Source organism: Triticum aestivum, chromosome 4B (genome assembly GCF_018294505.1).
Source record: "Triticum aestivum cultivar Chinese Spring chromosome 4B, IWGSC CS RefSeq v2.1, whole genome shotgun sequence".
Taxonomy (NCBI): Eukaryota; Viridiplantae; Streptophyta; class Magnoliopsida; order Poales; family Poaceae; genus Triticum; species Triticum aestivum.
In genome coordinates, this window is record NC_057804.1 from 17,484,237 (window position 1) to 17,507,240 (window position 23,004).

Below are 23,004 nucleotides of genomic sequence, written 5' to 3' on the forward strand. Positions count from 1 at the left end.
CTGTACTTCAAGGACCACAAGGGTCAGTTAGGGCATATGTATAAGGAGCATGGGGATGGCGTACAGTAATATTGAAAAGCTGCATGCTCGAGCAGCTTTCATGCTAGAACGGCACACAAAAGGAAAACAAGATGCTAGAGCCACACAATGATGAAGCAAACACGTTCAAAAAATTTGCAAAACAAACTTACAGCCACACATGAGTTTTACCTCCCCACATCCCAAAGAAATGCACGTGTCACCAACCAACATGCTGAGAAGTTGCTTTCATCCAAGTGGGTAAACGTGAGCGCAAAAAGCCTCCCAGAAATAGAGGCTTGGGTATTTATACTGAACCCCCACCTCAAATAACCCCCTCTTTTTTTTGAACTTTCAAATAATCCCCTCTTAATTTACTAGTGTAGCACCGTCCAGATTATACATTTTTCTTTCTGATAAAATCTGCCCAGATATTGTTTCAGTAGTAAGGAAAGTAATCTCCCGTCATCCAGTAGTAGCACACACAGCCTGCTTGAGCAAGCCAGCAGTAGTCCGGCTACTACCTTAACGTGCCCATATTTTCGCCGACGGTGACAGATCAACCGCCGATCCAGCCAGTTCTCCTCGTATACCATCGCCCAGCGCCCTGAGCATGCAAAAGCGCCTCTCCATCTATCCCCTGCTTGGGAAAAAAATTATATGAGACCAGGTCTCATATAAATCAGATGAGACCCGCCTTGATGGATGACATGTGGCATTCACAAATCACAAAGTATCTAATCTCTCCCCCCCTGATTTCAGGTGGGGGTGGGGTGGATGCTTTGTGATTTACGAATGCCACGTGTCATCCATCAGGATGGGTCTCACCTGCTAATCTGTGAGACCTGGTCTCATAGAATTTTTTTCTCCCTGCTTGCCGTAGCCCTCCCGCTCCCAACTCCAATTGGCTCACAGACAATCTCGCATTTAGGTCGTCGTCCTCCTCCTCTCCTTCACTCCAAAGTCTTCCGCCATGCTCATCCAGACTCCTCCTACTGGCATCCATCTCCCTAGTGTAGAGAGAGAAGAGAGAGCCTTATATTGCAGTGCAAGAATTGATTACGATCATTCAGAATCAGATTGTAATGTCTCCGATAATTCAACTCCTAAGCTGAAGCAACCATCCGCTCCACGGCATGCGGTAAGTGGATTAACCCATGAGCCAGTGGCAGATCAAGTGATCGCTACGGTTTGCGTATCGCAGCCATGTTCGGTTCCTTTCTCTCAATCTCTTTGAATAACGGCGCCTTGTGTAGCTTGCATTGCAATCCCAGGCAGATTACTTGCTTGGAATGGTTCGTTGGCCACTCTCCGTCTGGCTTTGCGGAACCTGGGATCGGCAATGGGTAGTATATATAGGCCACCGGTTATCCGCATTAGCCTCAGAGATCAGATTAGCCGGCCAGATCAAGCCAGCCGCCCTCGCGTACAGCACTCTCGATCGGTGCGCGCGCGTCGAGCAAAGCAATGGCGATCGCGGACGACAACATCATCCTCAACCCGGAGTTCGACGGCGGGCTGGACGGCTGGTCCGGCAGCGGGTGCAAGATCGAGCTCCACGACTCGCTCGACGACGGCAAGGTGCTCCCGGCGACCGGCAAGTACTTCGTGGCCGCCACGGGGAGGACGGACACGTGGAACGGCGTCATGCAGGACGTCACGGCGCGGCTGCAGCGCAAGACCGCCTACGAGGTCGCCGCCACCGTGCGCCTCTCCGGGGCCAACGTCTCGCCGTGCGAGGTCCGCGCCACGCTCGCCGTGCAGACCGCCGACAGCAGGCAGCAGTACATCGCCGTCGGCAAGTATGGCCATTTCCCTGCCCTGCCGGGTCACGGTGATCAACATTGCCTGCCAAGTGCCTTTGGTCTCATGCCGTGTGTCTTCTTCTTGTGCGTACGTTATGCAGGTTGCAGGCGTCGGACAAGGACTGGGCGCAGCTGCAGGGCAAGTTCCTGCTCAACAGCACCGTCGCCAAGGCCACCATCTACGTCGAAGGGCCAAAGGCCGGCGTCGACCTGCTCCTCGACTGCCTGGTGGTCAAGCACGCCCAGAAGGCGCCGCCGTGCTCGCCGCCGGACTTCCAGGTGAACGCCGGCCATCCATCAAATTTTACTACTCGATTAATTAGCTAAACTGTCACATTACGGTTTGCGTCAAGCTTTGCATGCACAGCACGTAGTGCTACAACGCAAAATTGAAACTGAAAACGGTGCAGCTTAAAGCAACCGCCATATGTTTTGCGCGGATCTTAAAGCATTCACAACAAGATCAACTGGTCAAAAGGTTTGACCATGTGTGTGTGTTTTTTTTTTCCCAGAATCTTGAGTACGGTGCCAACATCATCCAGAACAGCAACCTGGACGACGGCCTCAACTGTTGGTTCCCGCTCGGGCCGTGCGCGCTCGCCGTCCGTGACGGCTCGCCGCGCGTGCTCCCTCCCATGGCGCAGGAGTCCCTGGCATTGGACGACGAGCCGCTCAATGGCAAGCACATCCACGTCACCGGCCGCACGCAGACATGGATGGGCCCCGCCCAGATCATCACCGACAAGCTGACCCTCCACGCCACGTACCAGGTCTCGGCCTGGGTCCGCGTCGCTGGCCAGATGAGCGGCCCGCAGAACATCAACATCGCCGTCGCCGTCGACAGCCAGTGGCTCAACGGCGGCCAGGTCTTGGCCCGCGACGAGCGGTGGTACGAGATCGGCGGTTCGTTCCGCGTCGAGGCCAAGCCGGCGTCGCGCGTCATGGTGTACGTCCAGGGCCCTGATGCCGGCCTGGACCTCATGGTCGCCGGCTTCCAGGTTTTCCCCGTCGACCGAAAGGCCCGGGTCAAGCACCTCAGGAAGATCACCGACAAGGTGCGCAAGCGTGATGTGGTCGTGAAGCTGACGGGGGCTGACGGCGCCGTGGTGCAGTCGGCGGAGTGCGTGGAGGTGCGCGTGCGCCAGGTGTCCAACAGCTTCCCGCTGGGCGCGTGCATCATGCGCACCAACATGGACAACGAGGACTTTGTGGATTTCTTCACCAAGAACTTCAACTGGGCCGTGTTCGGGAACGAGCTCAAGTGGTACTGGACGGAGCCGCAGAGGGGGCAGGTCAACTACGCCGACGCCGACGACCTCCTCAAGCTCTGCTCCGACAACGGCATGTGCGTGCGCGGCCACTGCATCTTCTGGGAGGTGGACAACATGGTGCAGCAGTGGGTCAAGACGCTCTCCACCGACGACCTCTCCGCCGCCGTCAAGAGCAGGATCGACGGCCTGCTGACCCGCTACAAGGGCAAGTTCCGGCACTACGACGTCAACAACGAGATGCTGCACGGCTCCTTCTACCAGGACAAGCTCGGCAAGGACATCCGCGCCACCATGTTCAAGACGGCCAACGAGCTCGACCCGGACGCGCTGCTCTTCGTCAACGACTACAACGTGGAGGGCATGTGCGACATCCGCGCCACGCCCGAGGCGTACATCGAGCAGATCATCGGGCTGCAGGAGCAGGGCGCGCCGGTGAGCGGCGTCGGGCTCCAGGGGCACGTGAGCAACCCCGTGGGGCCGGTGATCCGCAATGTGCTGGACCGGCTCGCCGTGCTCGGCCTGCCGCTCTGGTTCACGGAGCTGGACGTGTCGGCAGCGAATGAGTACGTGCGCGCCGACGACCTGGAGGTGATGCTGCGGGAGGCGTACGCGCACCCGGCGGTGGAGGGCGTCATGCTCTGGGGGTTCTGGGAGCTCTTCATGAGCCGCGACTCGGCACACCTCGTCAACGCCGAGGGGGACATCAACGAGGCCGGACGCCGGCTGCTGCAGCTGAAGAAGGAGTGGCTCACGCACGCACATGGTCACGCCGACGAGAACGGAGAGTTCAAGTTCCGTGGGCATCACGGCGCGTACCACGTCGACGTGGTCACGGCCACCGGCTGCAAGATCACGCAGGAGTTCGCCGTCGACAAGGACGACTCACCCATGGTGCTCAACATCAATGTGTGAGCAATGCACGCGCGTTCCATCGATAACTCGATTTATATGGCGGGGAATTAAGTCCTACTAGATACTCCATGAAGCAAGGGGTTGTGAATCTAAGCTCGGATCGATGTCCGAGAAATAAGGGGTTGTGGAAATTCTTATGTTCATCAACTTGAACGTGCTATATACACGCAAATATGGGATTTGTACTGCATTTCTACGGTGTGCTTGTGAGAAAACAAAGTGCTAGCCAAATTAATATGTTTGCCTATTAATCATGAACATATTGCAAAAGAAGAATGGCGACGCGACTCCTTGCCCTTCGAATAGTTGCCCCAGGAACGGAGAGCATGTTCTGGGGTATCACGGCACGTACAACGTCATTGTGGTCACGCGTACTGGTGAAAGGATGAGTCGCTCATGGTACTCAACATCAATGTGTGAGCAATGCGCATGTTCCATCCATAAATTGATATATTGACCTTTCAAAAATAAATTGATCGGATTTGCTAGAACTCATTTGAATGTTTTTTTCTTTGGTCTCATTCGTTTTTGTGGCCGTCAGATCGAAACGCTCCACGATTCGTGTGTCCAGGTGGAGACTTCGCCCGACGGGGTGGCGCGGCCCATGTGTTGTCCCGCTGGCAGCCCATCTGTTGTTTTTTGTTGTATGGGCTGCAGCCTCCTCGCACTTCCGTCAGGCCCTGATGTGGATGTGCATGTGGATGGATCGGTTAAGTACACAGGAGAGGAGAGAAGGTACCTATTCCACCAACAACACAGAGATAATTCCCTGACTAGCCCACAAGACATAGAGGTTATACACCAACAACACAGAGATAAGGAGTAAATCAGTCCGCGTCTGCATCCTTTGAAACCACAATAGTATGCCAACTTTGAAACCACAATGGTAGTCGGGTGATGGTCCAAACACTGAGTTGTTAATGGGGAGTGTTTGCCCATTTATAGCTATGCTATCCATGTTATCTATTTATAACCCATGCATTTCATCAATAAAGTTAGGGGAAGCACCACTAACTTGATATGGGGGTGGGAGGGCATTGGTCCCCTCACCCCCAATGAATCTCCACAAGTGCACCAAATTAGAAAGGTCTTTTATTTTTTATAATAATGTTAATGTTATATTTGGAATGTTTTTACACGAAAGGAGGTGAAAATTAGCAAAATATTTTTAAGAACCCGAGTGCTACTTCTACTGCCTCGCGCCTCAAAGAGGGCAGCGAGTAACTCGCGGCGGCTTCTGGCATGCGAAGAGGCGTGAACGCATCCATAGCACGGATGGCTCTCTTCTAGGGACGAAGAGGAGATATTTGTACATGACAAGCAGGACAAATGCAGTCTGTATCGGCTGGATTATGTTCGTGGTATCGACAGAGAAGAACGATTAGTGGGTGTTGTGCGCTATCTCCAAATCTAAGCGTGGCAAGTCCAAGCGCAATCGCAAGTCGGATCGACGCGACGAGTCGCTGGGCTCGCAAATAAAACCCCCACCAAAGATATTCCCCACTTGGGTAACTACCACCTTCTTCCGAAAATAGAATGCCCATTAGTTTTAGTCAAAGTCATGTTATGCGCCACATTTACAACAAACAAGACACGGTTTCGTTTACCCATTTATAGTTATGCTATCCATGTTTAACTATTTAAAACCCATGCATTTCATCAATAAAGTTAGGGTAAGCACTGTTAACATGATATGGGGGTGGGAGGGCATTGGCCCCCTCACCCCCAATGAAGCTCCACAAGTGCACCAAATTAGAAAGGTCCTTTATTTTTCTATGATGATGTTAAAACTATATTTGAAACTTTTTTATATGAAAGGAGGTGAGAATTAGCAAAATATTTTTTAAGGAGTTACATGTAGGGGGTAAGCTAGTTCAGATCTCTTCTGGCATCCCGAAATTATTTAGAGGCTACAAGTAAGTTGCTTATAAAAATTAAGTATTAGGAATAGGATAGAGATGCCCTCATGTATTATCTTTACTTCTAGCTCATCATCCGGGCAACTATTCTATTATCTTTAGTGACAGTAACAGAATACAAGCCTTTTTCTCTTGCTATCATCGAGATAAATTACTTGGAGGTTATACCCAACTAGTGCACACTACACCCTCATGCAGATCACCCATCTAAACATGTCTAGTGAATAAACTAATAGATCCAAAAGCACGTATATCTATAAATCATCCGACAAAGAACCAAAACAAAGCAAAACATATCGTATATGATCTTAAGTATTTTTTCACAGTTTTTTATTCTTCATCTTTGTTTAATTTAAGTAATTTGCAGCTTCTGAAGAATCTCGTTGAAGACTTCCACAGAACTTACATGTTCCGCTGCATCCAATTTTATGTTGTTATTCAGTGTTCCTGTACTGAGGTGTATCTGTCTTTGCTTTAGACTCTTTTAGATGTCATGTTTCATTGTTTGCATGTTATAATTTACACTGATGATCTTGTCTCGATTCTGATTGCATGTGCACATTAGTATTTCTTCAGTTTATTTTATTTCAGTTCTATATTATTCAAAAATTAGGCTGCTCGAATAATTCTGAAAAATCTCCCATTCACTCTCTAATGGTTGATTAAACTTTATTATAGTGTTGCTTCATCCTTAATGTCTATCTCATCAATAAGCTGGATGAGTTTTTGTTTTTCAACTTTATGAAACACACCATCAATCTTTAGCCCAGCCCCACACAAAATTTTCAAATATGTTGGATTTTTTCTACCATCTTTGAATAATCGTGTTACATCTATTTTCTGTACCTCATTCGAAAGCTACCAACTCCACAAAGCCTTCTCGCTCAAACCACGATAATTCAAAAGAAAAGGCCAACTTCTTTCACACATGAGTCACCTCACCAAAGTCAACAAGTAGAGCTGTATGATCAGACAAATCCCTAAGCAACCCTTGCACTGTTAGGAGGGGACATTTGTGTTTCGATTCCAACTTGCTAAAATGCGACCCAACTTTTCATAGGTTGGAGTTTCAAGATTATTTTCCCGAGTATATTGCAGACCAGCAAGAGCTATCTCCATCAAGTTGAGATTTTCAATTATAGCATTAAACATGAACATACATCTATCATCAAAGTTATCAGTATTCTTCATGCATGCCTATGAATAATGCTAAATTCAGGCCCCACAAATAGGGCACATTCTGGTCTCCACAAGTACAGACTAATTCAGCAAAGAAGGTGGGTTCGTGCTCAGGTTGCGCCGCTCCATAAACAGCAACAAGGGGCCAGTCAGTTGATGTACGAGTTAGTTGAGACTTTTTCATTTCTCTTCTAGATGAGAATTAGCAAATTCGTCTTTTAGTAGTAAGATCTCTCCTACATACTTTCCCTTTTTTTTCAACATCCCTCCATGCCCCGCCTCTCTTTTTGGTTCTACGGATTTTTCATCGGGTTTTCTTGAAAAAAAAATCCTCATATTCATTTAAATGTTGGTAAATCACACCCATTGTGTATAAATTACTTACTTTTGGAAAATATGCAACATAAACGTTTGCGCACATAGTGTATTGTGTTATGCCAACTGCACCATCTGATCACTGCCATGTAGCAGATGTACACTCCACTCTTGCTTGTCCCATGACTTCCTGGGGACATGCAAGTGTTTACAGGACTCGCAGTGTTGCACCATCGTGATGTTCAATATTTATTCCCCGTTGCAACATACATGTGTATCTAATTTTAAAGAAAAAGAAGGTGGACGGTAGCTCGCTCGAGGTCGAAGATTGTGGAAAATGTTATTTCACGCGGATTTCGTATGAAAGTAGTATCTTTGCTAGAAAACTCACAGCTCCTTCGGGCATTGGGGTTGGACCAGTTATCCTTTCCTCGTCTCGTAAGTTACTCATAAGAATGGTTTTCCTTTACATTTTCTGATTTTCTATGCTGAGCTGGCTTTCTGCTTTTTTCCCTTTTTGTTTGCTTTTCTCTTTCATGTTTTTCGATTCTCTGTTTTTAAGAAATGGTATTGATATTTTTAATAATAATATTTAAAAAAATCATGGGTTGTTTTAAAATTCTGTTCAAATTTCCTTATTCATAATTATTTTTCATCCATAAACATATTTTCAATCCGTGATTTTTTGTAACACGGAATTTTTTTAATACATTGCTTTTTCGAATTCATGAACTACTTGAAATGCATCAAAAATTGGTAAACATTTTTCCTTTTGAGCCAAATCCATTGATTTTTCAATATGCCGTTCGTTACGACTGCAAAAAGGTGAGCACAGTGGAAATCTTGACCTTATGCTATTTGAACCTACCACATTCAAGTGTTTGTCAGAAAAAAAACCTGGCCCATTCAAGCGATAGAGGGACTATTCAACACTTAAGCGCCGTATACGGGTACTCCTGGTATGACGTATGTTGGGTCAAGAAGTCGAGCAACTAGTGTCTGGGACGGCCCAAGTAGCATACAACATACGAGTGTTGCCTACCCCCGGTTTTTTAGTATTCTTTTTGTTTGGCTAGGTTTATCTACAGTTTTGTGCTTTTCCTTTTGTCATTTTCATTTCCTCTTTTTCTTTTTAAATTTGATAAACGTGTTTCTAAATCCAAGAACTTTTTGAAAATCCCTGAACAGTGTTCTTGATTTATGAACAGTTTGAAATATGAGAGTATTTCTAAGTTCATAGACTTTTTAAAATTCACGAACATTATTTCAATTTTGCAAACATTTCTTAATATTCAGTTTAAAATTTTAAAACCTATACACAATGGCCTGTGGGCCATTCGGATTCTGTTGCTGCATATTACATTATTGTTTTTTGTTTATTTCTATCGGTTTATTCCGTTATTTGATTGTTTTTATAACATAAAAACATTTTACAATTTTTGGAAAAATGAATGTGTTTTTTGAATTCCTGTAATTTTTTAAAATCCGAACAATAGTAAAATCTACAATAAAAAATCGACATGTGCACATTTTAAAATAGTTACGAACATTATTTAGACCATTTTAAAATTCTAAAACTGGTAAATATATTTTTAAAATTAATGAATACTTATATAAAATTTTAGAATTTTAATTCTAAAAAACTATAGTTCTTAAAAAACTTTAATTTTGAGAAAATTTAAACACTTTTCGGACAAAGTGAAAATTCTTTTTGAAAACTTTGAATTGATAATTAAAAATAAGAAAATAAAAAATAAAAGGCAATTGAAAAATGCACTAAAGTTGGTCAGCACGTGCTAGGCTATTAAAAGGTCTGTGGGTAGGGCCTAAACTGCTTATGTTTTGAGAGAAGTGCATATTTCAATCCTGAACTTTAGTGCTACTGAATCCACCACTCCAAACTATGAAACAGCTTAGACTACACCCTTCAATGCTAATATCGGTTAAATTACCCCCACGAGTTGATGGGAAGGTGGCTTTGTGCGACGTTAATATCGGTTAAATTACCAACTCCTATATGTTGGTCCTATATGTCAGCCTCTAATCTTCCTTTCTCTCTCCTCTTCCAACTCCACTCCGGCCTGGGCCTCATTGTCACGGTGGCCTCCTCAACAACCTGGTGCGCCTGCGGCCTGCCCCGCCAAAGCCAACACGTGGGCCGCCTACAAGTTCTCGTCTGGCATCCCTACGCTCGTTCTCTGCCTCTCCCGCGCACGGCCGTAGTTCGAGGGTGTAGTCCAAGTGGTTTCATAGTTTAGGGTTGTAGATTAAACTCGCCCTAGAGTTTAGGGTTAAAATATCCACTTCTGTCTTATGTTTTAGAGACACAACTTTTTTTGACAATCTAGTCTAGCACAAAGTTAGAAAAATATCACAAAGTCACACGGCACAAAAACTTGTTAGCACCAATTAAGAGTCAGAAAGTTGTGTATTAGCATTTATCATTCAAATCAACTATAAAGCCACGTATACAAACATGCAAACATAGACGCATACAATGTCAAATCCCGGTCCCTATATATATGACCATTACACGAAAATGCCTTTCTCCTCAGCTGAGCTGCTGGATCCCGCCTAGTAGCTTGAAATCACTCCCGTTCGTTTGCTGTGGAATTAATTAATTCTCACTCACATCTGTGTATTTAGCTTTGTACGTGTACACACCACCAGTAAACCTCAATCACACCGTGCATCTCATATACTACCAACTTACGTACGTTACCTACGGCGGCGTGGCCATCACGGTCCACGGGGATACGCGCTTCCTCCGGCGAAGTAATGCCCGTCCGTCGTCCGAAAGGGGGCGGGAGAGCTGCTGGAAGCGCCGCCGTAGGGGTGGTGGTGGTGGTGCTGCGGCATGTACTCCATGGCCGGCGGCGTGGGCTTCCAGTGCCGCTTCCGCTGGTTGATGAACCAGTTGTTGATCTGCTTCGCGTCCAGCCCCGTCGACTGCGCCAGCGCCGCCTTCTCCAGTTCCTGCCGAGGCATGCACGCCATTAACTGCTGAAAAGGCCTTGCACACACACACACACACACACACACACACACACACACACACACACACACACACACACACACACACACACACACGAACGCCGTGACATGCATGGCCGGCGTAGGGTACGTACCGACGGGTAGGGCCATCTGTAGTGCAGCTGCCACCAGTGCAGGAGCTTCTGGCGCGCGTCTCTAGGCAGCTTGCCCTTCTTCTTCTTCTTGGAGAGATCCCGCCAGAGGCTGCTCAGGTAGCCGCTGTACTTGTTCAGGAGGTGGCTCTTGAGTTCCTTGTCCTCCGCGCAGTGACTCGTGATCTCCGGCAGGCCGCCGACGTCGCCGGCTTCTTGCTCGTCTTCCGAGGAACCGCCTCCTTCGTAGCTGTGGTCATCTGCTTTGTCACGTTGGCAATCGAGTAAACAAGGATGTCAGATAAACTTGCGGCTGTGACCTCAGATGCATGTATTGTAAGCAGCGCTTGCATCTTGTTCCCGAATAGATCCACTCAATGTGCATGAAATTTGCATAGCATCCGGAGTTAATATACCTTGTATTTTTTTATCTATATAAATAGTTAGGGTGTGAATAGATCTTAGTGGCTATATAAATTAATGACATAACCTATAAAAGTGAAGAAAGAATTATTTTCTACACGGATCTTCACATAAGATCTGACAAATACATCATCGACTAGACTTAAGTCTCACTCGACTGACATTTAGTAATCCTCAAATAGTTAGCCCCCGCTAAATCTCTACTACTTAAAAAGAACGTAAGGTTCTCATTTTACCTTTCTTCCCACCACCACTTCGTCCAACCTTCCATATATATGACAATCAATCATCTTACATTAATTTACTTACCTTTTGAACCAATTCCAATTTAATTTACTTACCAAACTTCTAATCAAAATATAAGGTAATTCATGGTCAGAATTTGATGAACATTTATTTACACAATCGCAGTATTATTGACAGGTAAATCACAAGCTAACGTACTAGAATATTTATATCCCGTTGCAACGGCATTGTTCTAGTTTATTTTAAAGAATATACAACTAACGCCACATCATTATGATTGACACATCACCCTAATTAGCTTAGCAAATGCATGCATGCGTCCCCCATATCCAGTTTCCTTCTCCCACACTCCCACGTGTTTATGTCTAACTTGCTTTCAACTGATAACCAAGAGCACATATAATGTTTATATTATTAATCCAAATATTCATCTTCATACAACCAAATTATTAAAATATATTGCAATCAATTCCCAGGGCAACACAAGCAGGGTATCATCTAGTTGCTATATAGCACACTTAGACTTAGAAATAATTATTTCTCAATTTGGTATTTTTCGATCGATCCTTATGTATTTGTGTCAATCTGCTTGTTTAAACTGAGTGGATCTTAGCGGGCTTAGGAATAGTTGTTTGTCAGTAGATAGATATAACCAGGCTAGCTTGGTCACACTTAAAGAAGTTTGACTTATGTTAAAGATAGCACTCCAAATAATTTGGAATAGAGTGAGTTACATATTAGCCGGTTAGAAAAATCTAGCTGCATGGGATCAAGAAGGCACCACTTCTCTATTGTTTTTTTTTCATTGGTTCCTCTGCCTCTCACAAGTTATATAGTGCCCAAAGAAAAGGGAATCCTAGTAGGAGTAAGCTTGTTGTGTAGCTTAGTTATATGTTAGGATAGTGTGTCTTTCACTATGGGATCAACAGACTAGAAACATGTTGCACGACCCCTTAAATCCCTATCCTGGTGCGGTCATCACAACCAAAAACAGGGAGCCAGTGGTATCCAAAATTGGTTTGGTGGCGATGGTGTTGATCCTTGGTGCTAAGTTTAGTTTTAATCAATGGTTTCTCCATTCTTCCCTTTTTTGTCTCCTTCCTAATCAATTCAGTAATGAAACATTGGTTTGGCATCCTGCCATGCATCATCATGGTGATAGTATGTTTAACAGTCTTAGAATGAAGTTTGTTCAGTTTGTGATGGCCGGTCTTCGACTTCTTCATTGGAGCATTGGATGAATGCCGAGATGCAGAGAATAGAAACCAAGATAACGATTTCGGCTAACCCTGCATGCAAGTTCTTATAATCACCATGGATCTGTTGTAGGTGTTGTTCATTTTATTTTGATTGATATGCTATATTATTTAATGAATAGGTTATGTTCATGCTCAAACAAATTATTGAGCTATCATATCTATCAACATCCTTTGGATTTTTTTTTGCATTGTTTTAGCGAGTGAAGTGCATCCTATGTCCTCTAACTATATTTCAGGTGTCTCACATAGGCCCCCGAACTATTAAAAGTGTCATCCAGGTCCATGAAGATCTTCAAAGTGCAATAAGTGTGTACATATGTACGTGACATCTTTGAAATAGTTTGAGGACCTACGTGGCACATGTGAAATAGTTTGAGGACCGGGATGACACACATATTGCACTTTGAGGATGTGGATGGCGATCTTCATAGTTCAAGGACCTACGTGATACCTCTGAAATGGTTCGAGGATCTATATATGATGCACTTCACTCTTTGTTAGCACACCACAAGAACACCCAAATGTTTTCCCTCCAAATGTGTATTGAGATGTTTTTCATTCTAAAGTCCTCTGGTAGCTATGGCGAATTAATCACAAAAACATGCGGTTGTCCCACCCCAGCCTGCACACAGTCCTTGCATATATGTAACCAGCGCATCACGGGATCAAAGTCTCAAAGCTAATTAACAAGGCAGACGCGTGCAGCGCCACAGAGAGCAAACATGTGATTGAATCAGACGCCCACATGCCCGTGCAGAAACCTCTTGTTGTGGCGACTGGCGACCCTGGCATGCATAGTGCTAAGCGTAGCCACCACCCTACGTAAATCAGACCGATTAACTAGTGTCCCCCCTCGTCCCTTGATGAACCCGTGTCAGTGGGCGGACCCGCGTCGTCGTCGACGTACGGCCACGACGACGATCGGCCGGCAGGCGCCAGACCAGGCCTAGTGAAATCGTGCTGCATCTACTGTACGATCTGTACCCTTCTCCTGCATGACGCTGTACGTTCCTCGTACCTTTGTCACGGTTAGTGGGCTCGCCATGCACTCTCTCTCTCTCTCTCTCTCTCTCTCTCTCTCTAGGAGGGTAAATAATTGTCACGGTTGGTGGGCTCGCCATGCACGCTCTCTCTCTCTCTCTCGTAGTAGTAGTTCAGATAGAAATTAGCGCTCTCTCTCTCTTCTCTAGTAGGGTAACTAACGTCTGTAGTAGCTGCTGCAAGCTTGCAACTAGCAAGCTTTCACTTTTTGCAATCGCTGCAGCTACGAAACACTTCAAAGAAGATACGAGGAGCGTTGCGTGTTTAGAGAAAAAGATCAGGGCTCTAATTCAAGACCCGTGCCATCTGTGCGGATTAAATACGGTTTGGTTTGGTCGTGTACTGTAGGACTATCATGATACGAGAGCAGCGATTCGGTGCTCAGGCTCATCTGCATCCGCTATAAAGATTTTTTTTAAAACAATACTAGAAAACTTTAAAAGAATTCTATTTTTTTGTATGGTAGATAATTTGATGCGTGAGGTGCGCTCTAAATTTCAAATAATTTGGACATCTGAGTGTTCTTGGAAAAAAATAGGGTCTGTAAAAAATATTACTATTCATGTATTGTTCTGACACAATTTGTCTTTTTTGTGGGAGCTACATATATGTCCAAATGATCTGAAATCTGGAGCGCACCTCACGTCACTAGTAGAAAACAGACCTTACGTTTGGATCATTAGTCCCCGTTTGATTTTGTTCCAGGACTAATGTGACCATGCAAAAGAAGGATTCTGTTGATTTTTTTATTGAATTGTTTCTTGACCGAGTGCAGATGAACCCGGGCTCATAAATGGATATTCGACATGCAAGTGCCTACCTTATTTAAATGTACCAGCATGCATGTTTTTGAAGGGGTGCTTAATTATTTTGAAACATGAGTGCTTGATCTGGAAACAATTCTTACGATGTGCCTGTATATACCTTTCACTCGTCAAACCTTGCAAACTAGGACAAGATAAAGAAAGAGTTGAAGGTCATATTTTCAACAAGATATGTGAAAAAACTAATGCAAAATTATTGGGTTATCCATCTCCTACGGTCCTACCGATATGAATATGACATGAGTAGAACAAATATGGATTACGTATTGAAAGGGTTGTATCTACATATAGATTTAACGTGTTCTGTAAACTTTAGATGCAAGTTCTAGTTACAAGATTCGGTGCCCATGCTCATCTGCACCCGCAATGAAGAGAACTTTTTTAAAACAATACTAGAAAATTCATTCTATATGTTTAAAATCTTATGGCTCTTTTGTGTAGAACTTGTTTTTTTTCAGGGAGTTATGTGTGTAGAACAAGTGACTTGCCAAGTTCATATGTAGGCCTTATCAATAACAATAAAAAAATGGCTCCCTCGACACCCCTTGACTTGCAAGACCTCGGTCCAATAGAATAGATTCATATCTACTTCATTGTACCCTGGTAAACAAGCTTAAATTCCCTCTTGCAACAATGCAATGTCCCTAAGCTAAAAAAACCAATGCATTGTCCCACCGACCCCACCTTGAGTGTGTTCTCTCCCAATCCCTTTCCCACCCCGCCTCTTCCATGTCGAACCCGCTCTTTGGTCATAATTAAAGCCACCCTCTTTCCACCTTCTTTGCTAGCTTAGGCACTATCGCACGCCAATTTCTAATGGTAGCGGGCTAATTATCTCCTCCATCGGCATCAAATCACACATTTAGTGTTCTTCTCAACCATAGCTAGTGGGATGCCTAGCATCCCTTGACATATCCCAACTACAAGTTGAAATGACATACTTGCCCCTAAGTGGTTTTGTGTTAATTACAACATGATTAGTGATGCAACCATGTGCTTGGGTCTATAAATAGTGTCTTCATACATTGTAAGGTAAGCAAGCATGGCGAGACCCCCCCCCCCCCCTGAAAAGTGAAAAGAGACGACATCCCAAACATCCCAATGATTTTTTTATTTCTTTGAGATATTAAGAAAGACATACTATAAACAGGTGGTGCGCTTTGGAGTAAGTGGTTGGAATCAACTCGCGTACACATGTAAATATTGCACAACGAAACCCACCCAGACTAAGAGAGAGCCCTTAAATTCCCCGTTTTGCAACTGCTCTATGTACCCTAGAACCTCCAGTCAGCCTCTGAGATGTCCAGAAGCTTGCTACCCCTGAGTTGCAGCTCTCAAAAAAGCTTGAAGCCTGCTCGGATACTTCCCAAAATCTCTGAGGTCCGAAATAGCTGGGTTGTCAAAAAGCATGCAACTCCTGAGTTGTAAATCTCTGGATAGCCCGAAGCATGTTCAGATGTTTTCCTGAGCCCCCAAGGCAGGTAGAATGACTGCATAATGTTTTGAATTTTGGGCTACCTATATAAGCACACCTTCTTTCCCATGAATAAGGTAAGGAATCAAGTTTCTTTTCCTCCATTAATGTGAATCTCAAATATTTGAGATCTCCTTCCCTAGTGCTCCAGTCTTGCTCAAACTTTAGGGGTAGCTAAAGGAGATCTTGATCTACACTTCCACAAAAGGAAAGATTGACCCCCCTAGATCCTAGGTGGATATCATTACCCGTGGAGTTTTTAGGGACTCCTAGATGGTTGGAGTCCTTCCAGAAGCTTCCTTGTTATGGTGTCCTCCGGATAAGTTTTTATAGGTTTTGGTGGTCACCTCAAAACCGACCTTTAATGGATTGAGGTCCTTCCTTTGGTGGGAGACACAAGGAGAATAAGGTGAACCTACCGTGGCATTCAGGAAGCTTTGACCCTCGCACCCCTCCAACTAAGATTAGCACTCTCCGAAGAGTGTGGACTTTTGGGAACATCCTAGCCTTCAACTTGTGGTTAATCTATATCCCACTCCTTTACTTTGTGCCCGTGCTTGCTAGCTAGCTGTTGCCCTTGCTTAACTGGTGTAGCTAGATTTTCCTTGCCATATAGGTTATTCTCACCTTAGACAACATATCCAGAGAACTTATTAGTCAACACTTATCATTAGAATTGTTAAGAAAATCCAAAAAAATTAGTCTTCTATTCATCCCTGCCCCACTCTAGTCGACCTCTTGATCCTTTCACAAGTCCCCCTTCCAACCTCCTCCCGAGTCCCATAATGCAAGAGTTTATCTAGCAATTTCTCCATTGAATTGTGGCATCCAACTCACCATGAGGGATATGCATGTATATATGATTTTATACGGTGGCACTAGCCATTGACTGGAAATGAATAATAATGACACCATTAATTGATCCTAGCACACAATCAAAAGGGTAGTACCAAAAGGATTCTCTGTTGATAACATAATAATGACTGGTTTTGTTTTGACGGATTCTCTTTTGACCTAGACTTATCAAACCTAGAATATTGATAACAAACATTTGGCCGTCAATCTTAGGAGATGAAAAATCGAGCATCGTCAAATGATGTAATAGGAGGATCATGGGAGGAAGGAGAAGAATGAAGAAGATGGGGGGGGGGGAGGTTGCAGAAGGAGAGGGGAACAAGGAGGCCACAAAGGCAATTATGATTGGAACATGACATGCAATGAGCTCTCCACTAGGCCTAAATGATGGACTGGTTGGGGTGGATGTGAACCTACCTGACATTGCTAATGGTGGAAATGTAAGATTGTCGTGCCACCTAAGCAGGATGAGGTGGTGGTGGTAGAGGGAGGAGGGAGTGACGACAAGTCAATACTAGAGAGGTAGGTAGAAGAAGAATGCAATGGATGATGCTGGTGGAAGCAAGGCAGGGAGGAGGCACAATAAAGGGATGAAGATGCGTGACATGTCATGCATACAGAGAAGAGGGATGGTGGGTTTGTTCTGTGGCTTATACTAAGTCGAGGTGTCCACATGGTTCCACTCCATTATCAAATTTGTTAAATTCGACACCACCACTCTCTTTTCCTCACATGCACGCACACATGTATATGCATGCATACACCAAAAGAGACTAATGCATGAAAGCATGGTATCAGCGAGATTCTTTTGGTTTTGAATTTCAAAAACCTTTATCTCTCAATCTATGCATCCAAATGACTATCCATTTTTCCTATTGGCTTTGGTGCGACAAGATCTTGAAAACTAGAACCCATGTTGAGATGTTTAATTAGACAACTTATTTTATGAGCAATTATTAGGTTCGAGTGACTCACTTGCTGGTTATAGGTGGATTACAACCACTTGGTTACCATGTTATAAAAATTTGGTTACCCAGTTAATTAATTAGTAGCTGATATCACCTATTACTTGCTGAAACTTGAATACTCACTCTAGCTCTGCATCACATTGCAATGCCTAGACATATAAATTATTTTCTTGTAAACCAGGTATAATACTATGTGGTAACTGTTTGATGCTAACATGGCAACTTGAAGTCCTCAAATCGAGATGAACTCAACGAGGAAGACATATCACTGATCAGATTAATAGTTTGTGTGATAATAAATACATCTGAATCCTAGTAATAGTTTATAATGATTATGGTGGCAGCAAAATTAATGCACGCACACACCTCCTCTCTCTACAGGAAAACAAGAGCACAACACTGTAAAGCAAGAGCGATGCTATACACACGACGAAATTGCAGCCGACATGCGCACGATCCCATGTGGCAGCATCAGCAGCGCTCGTACATGCAGGAGGTAGTTGGTTTTCGTGTTAGGTGATGCATGCACACTGTGTATCGTCCGCAGATCGTCCAATCATGCCGTGTGTGAAGCCATAAGACGCGTGCGCTACTTAGACTTGTTAAATTAGATTTTTTTTTTGCGGGATATGTTAAATCAGATGCACAGGAACAACTCACAGCCACATGCATGGTTGTTTGCATTTGCTCTGTATATTGACAAACGATCGTGTACTAGGGTCCCTGCTCTGCAATAGTCAGCACTGCCGTTCCCAATTTCTGAATCTGAGAAGCAAATACTAGTAGTTGTAACAAATGCGCATATACCTAGCGTAAACGACTCCATCTGCGCCTCCATGGCCCTGAAGAACTGGTCGGCTTCTTGGATTGGTCTTGTGAGCTCCTGCTTGTACCTGACCAGCACATCGCAGTAGGTCTCCTGTGCATGGAGAAAGTAAACATACTCATCTGTAAACCATACATATATATGTCGATGGTGTGCAGGCATACTATTCATCTCATAGAATTCTGTAGCTACATCTGCTAAACATGTAGATTCTGAGTCACACAGATCAATGAGGCCATACAGAAAATTATAGCTAGCCTCCATGGAAGTTAGATCGTTAAGATACTTATAGCTAGCCATTGGAGAGTTAGATTACCATGAACTCATCAAGTTCTGGGTCCGGCACCGGGTCTTGGTGCCGGTCGCCAGGATCTGAATCGAGGTCGCCGGCGAGGGCGGATAACCGACCGACAATCTCCGGCGGGGCTCCCACCTTAGATTAGGCAAAATAAATTAAAGGAGCACTAATTTGCACAGGTACAGAGATGAACACAGGAATTTTGAACACAGAAAGCTAGAGAATAAGAAGGATCTTGCTGGTGATTTTGTGATTAATTCCACGAACCATTAGTTGCAATATTACATGCGTTCGTAGAATTAACCCAGGAGGCCGGGACGTACGTACCTTCTGGCACTCTATGAAGGCTGTCAGGAGAGCAGGATAGAGAGGGTGCGACATGATCTTTGCTTTGACTGTATCCGTTCCCCTGTCATGATAGGAGTGTCTGGAAGGTTCAGGCGGCGCCGGCGCTGGCTCCGGCTCCGGCTCCGGCACTGGTGAGGTGGATGGCCCCGAGGTTGTGTTGTCTAAGGTGAGGTACAAGGGTGTGGAGGTGTTGGCCTTGGAGCCACTAGGAAGAAGGGGAAACTGATCCATGTTTGCGTACTTATCTTCTAGCTGATCCTAATTATCTAGTGAGGGGATTAAGTGTGCAGGAACGGAAGGACAGGCCGACCCTAGCTAGGGCAAGGAAAAGCTGAGAGAGAGAGAGAGAGAGAGAGAGAGAGAGAGAGAGAGAGAGAGAGAGATCCAGGCACAGCACAGTTGGCCAGTAATCCAGATAAGAAACCGGTGTCAATAATGGAAGGGAACAATTGTTGTTGTTAAGTGCATTGTGATTCAAGAAAAGGAATAGTTGTTTGTACCATGCCATCAATACTAAAACCCACACATCAATCGGATATCATATTTTAACACTTCTCCTCACATCTAAAGGTCAAAAGTTTTGCCCGGCTCCGATGTGGGAGGGGCGATGACGGCAGCGCGCTTCAGTTTTGTAGTCGTCGCTAGGTGTTATACAAATCTTGATGTAATTTTTATTATTTCTAGTGTTTGTTGTACTGTCATGATTGAAAATGAATTGTTTGGAAGTTTTCTCGCAAAAAAAAGGTCACACATAATTTTACTAAATATTGTGTTGGTTTTGTTTTAAACTTTTGAGACCTTTTGATTCAGATAACATACTTCCACCATTCCATATGTACATCATATTAGGGTACGACCTTAAGAAAAAGCCTCTAGCTAAAAATTTGATTGTTAAACTTCCATCCTTTTTTTTTGAGGGGATTAAACTTCCATCCTTGGTGAACATAATTGTCATGAAAAGTGTTTGACTTGCCATGCCTAAAAATCTAACATTCGATGGGTATTCGTTAATTCGGGTCCTATTTTATTTAACAGTCTTCTTAAATCTCAGTCGACTGGGACTTCGTTAAGTCTACGTTGATGCTATATCCATAGGATTTTACATTGAAATCTGTGCAAAATTTTCTTTTCTATTTTTTTTGTTTTTCTCTCTTGCATGTTATGTCACTTGATTGAGACTTAGTTAAATCCCAGTCGACTGTGACCTAGCCACATCCTTTATTTAAATATTACACAGGCCCTTAGATGGATCTAAACCACATTTGGTTTATGGACTCCACTACAAATCTGGCAATTCGAAAGTTTTTGATTGAAAATTTTGTTCGTTGTGGATGACAAGTTTAGTTGGTGAGCATAACAAATCCGTCTTAGTTCATTTTTTTTGGCCAGAAAATTGCCATGCTTGCAAGCTAAATTTGCCATCATCACACCAATATAAATTGCCATGAGAAGTGAGATTTTCCATGCCTAAAAAGCTGACGTCAGATTTTTACTGTTTTTGTTATTCTATTTAACACTTCTACATGTCTTAAATTTAGATCTCTTATTGTGAATTGTCATACTATATTGAATTGTATTGACCATACTAGTTCATTCAAAAATGAGAATTGTTGGAGAAAATCCAATAAAGGAGCAATATTTTTCAACAATGAAAAGTCTAAGCTGAATCTACTTACTAAATACGAACATGATCGCTCATCTATATATAGCCCGTATAACATGAAAAATATTCAGAAGTGTGATACTGCAATCTAAGTGTAAGTTAAATGAGAAAAATGAGGATGCGGACTAGGTCATGCCTCTTTTTATTGCGTGAATAACTTGCGTTCCATTCATCAACAGTCATGCCAGTACAAAGAACACCAAAAGTAACACAAATTACATCCACTTCACGTCTTTCAGTACGCAAAGATCGGTATGGCTGCACATAGGCCCCCCTTGTATCGATGAGCTTTTGTTGGCTGATTGTAACCTTACAGTGATTGAATGAATAAAACTCCGTAGTTTTATTCGCAAAAAAAAAAGAAAACTTCAGCATGGCCGCAAAAAAAAGACGATGGCAAAAGCTGAATTGGAGTTCAAAATGATGGCAAATGTGTAAACTTCTTTCTCGGGGGGTGGCTTTCAGCCACTATGATCCTTTCGCTTTCAAGAAAAGGCCAGCACTGTAGAGATGGTAATAAATACGGCAATAGCAGTTCAGAAAGCGCACCACAGCTCTCAGCTAGAAGTTCACACCGCACCTCGTCGAGAAATGAAGCGCGCGCACTGCAGAACGATGGAGACCTCACGGACATATGGGAGCCGCCCAGGCATCGTCGTACCGTCGAACGACAACAGATTATCGTCGGAAAAGAGGGGATTATTTATGCCTTTCTTCGTTAGCTCATCCGTTTTTCTGCTCCACCTGCCGGCTGTCGCTGCCCGGCTGCAGTGCCGAGGTAGCTACTGCGGCGCCATTCATACGCGGTACGGCGACCGGCCAGTGGCACCGAGCCTTAGATTTATTAAGGTTGCGCTGCGACAGAGCCGGAACTATTTGGTCAGTCCATTGATTTTTGGTGATTGCGGCTTGCGGTTTTGGAGCTTCCCTGGACGTGTCGCCGGATATGTGTATCCGAGCGGTATGCATGGCATGGGCGATTTTTTTTATAAAAAATTGCGTCTATAAGTTTTCAAATATTCAAATAAAAAATTGGGTTGGCACTTAGCCACACAATTTTTGGTAAAGGAAAATTGAGAAAAGGGTCATTTACATCCCCCCTCTAATTTTCGCCCGGCCTCATCTTTACCCCTAAATAAAAACAGTGCTCAACTATACCCCTTTCCATCTAGTGTCTTTATGAAAATACCCCTCCATGCCGTTTTCATCCGGTCAAAGTCCTTTGACCATATACGGGACATTTTATAGACATAGTTGCCCTTGTGTGCATATGTCACTAAAACATGTGGGATCTACCCTTGAAAAAAGAAGAAGAAAAAACCTCTCTCTTACAGGTGGACCTCACTCCGGAAACTATCTCTCTCACACAACATAAAATAAAAAAGGTTAATTAAAGGGATGGGGCCTACTGTCATAGAGTCGGGGTGTTGGGGAACGTTGCAGAAAATTAAAATTTTTCCTACGGTTTCACCAAGATCCATCTATGAGTTCATCTAAACAACGAGTCAAGGGGAAGAGTTTGCATCTACATACCACTTGTAGATCGAGTGCGGAAGCGTTCAAGGGGATGGTGATGATGGAATCGTACTCGACGTGATTCGGATCACCGATGACCAAGTGCTGAACGGACAGCACCTCCGCGTTCAACACACGTACGGGACGGACGACGTCTCCTCCGTCTTGATCCAGCAAGGAGGAAAGAGAGGTTGAGGAAGGCAGCTCCAACGGCAGCACGATGGCGTGGTGTAGTTGGTGCAGCAGTACTCCGACAGAGCTTCGCCAAGCACGTACGGAGGAGGAGAGGTGTTGGGGAGGGGAGGGGCTGCGCCTTAAGTTGTGTCCAGCAGCCCTCCCCTCACCCCTCTATATATAGGAGGAGAGGGGCAAGGGGGCCGGCCCTCTAGGGGAAACCCTAGAGGGGGGCGGCGGCCAAAGGGTGGGGGGCTTGCCCCCCAAGCAAGGGGGTTGCGCCCCCTTTGGGGTTTCCCCCCCAAACCCTAGGCGCATGGGCCCAAGGGGGGGGCGCCAAGCCCACTAGGGGCTGGCTGCTATCCCTACGCAGCCCAAGTGGCCCCTCGGGAGGGGTGGTCCCTCCCGGTGGACCCCCGGAACCTCTCCGGTGGTCCCAATACAATACCGGTATGACCCCGAAACTTTCGGTGTCCGTTTAACAACTTCCCATATATAAAACTTTACCTCCGGACCATTCCGGAACTCCTCGTGACGTCCGGGATC

The 23,004-nt window shown here is 44.7% G+C and overlaps 2 protein-coding genes across 2 annotated transcripts; one reads left to right on the plus strand and one right to left on the minus strand.

Moving 5' to 3' along the window:
- The first annotated feature begins 1,417 nt into the window (after positions 1 to 1,417).
- LOC123090633 (endo-1,4-beta-xylanase 1) lies at positions 1,418 to 4,178 on the plus strand. The gene is made up of 3 exons (XM_044511954.1): positions 1,418 to 1,820; positions 1,925 to 2,102; positions 2,336 to 4,178. Exons 1-3 carry the CDS (start codon positions 1,486 to 1,488, stop codon positions 4,004 to 4,006), a joined length of 2,184 nt encoding a protein of 727 aa, XP_044367889.1. The 5' UTR covers positions 1,418 to 1,485; the 3' UTR covers positions 4,007 to 4,178.
- Positions 4,179 to 9,856: 5,678 nt separating this feature from the next.
- LOC123090634 (homeobox protein knotted-1-like 4) lies at positions 9,857 to 19,425 on the minus strand. Its single transcript, XM_044511955.1, has 5 exons — positions 19,086 to 19,425; positions 18,777 to 18,893; positions 18,442 to 18,553; positions 10,548 to 10,804; positions 9,857 to 10,395 (listed from the first exon to the last, which is right to left on the minus strand). The coding sequence occupies exons 1-5, from the start codon at positions 19,335 to 19,337 to the stop codon at positions 10,159 to 10,161; spliced, it is 975 nt and encodes a 324-aa protein (XP_044367890.1). The 5' UTR covers positions 19,338 to 19,425; the 3' UTR covers positions 9,857 to 10,158.
- Between the last annotated feature and the right edge of the window lie 3,579 nt (positions 19,426 to 23,004).

What these genes read in the sequence shown, in the direction of transcription:
- LOC123090633 (XM_044511954.1), top strand. Translation starts at nt 1,486, where the DNA reads ATGGCGATCGCGGACGACAACATCATCCTCAACCCGGAGTTCGACGGC. An exon ending in CAGTACATCGCCGTCGGCAA is followed by an intron (nt 1,821 to 1,924) that starts GTATGGCCATTT and finishes TACGTTATGCAG; the next exon opens with GTTGCAGGCGTCGGACAAGG. An exon ending in GCTCGCCGCCGGACTTCCAG is followed by an intron (nt 2,103 to 2,335) that starts GTGAACGCCGGC and finishes TTTTTTTCCCAG; the next exon opens with AATCTTGAGTACGGTGCCAA.
- LOC123090634 (XM_044511955.1), bottom strand. Translation starts at nt 19,337, where the DNA reads ATGGATCAGTTTCCCCTTCTTCCTAGTGGCTCCAAGGCCAACACCTCC. An exon ending in CCTTCATAGAGTGCCAGAAG is followed by an intron (nt 18,894 to 19,085) that starts GTACGTACGTCC and finishes GCCTAATCTAAG; the next exon opens with GTGGGAGCCCCGCCGGAGAT. An exon ending in CAGAACTTGATGAGTTCATG is followed by an intron (nt 18,554 to 18,776) that starts GTAATCTAACTC and finishes CTCCATGCACAG; the next exon opens with GAGACCTACTGCGATGTGCT.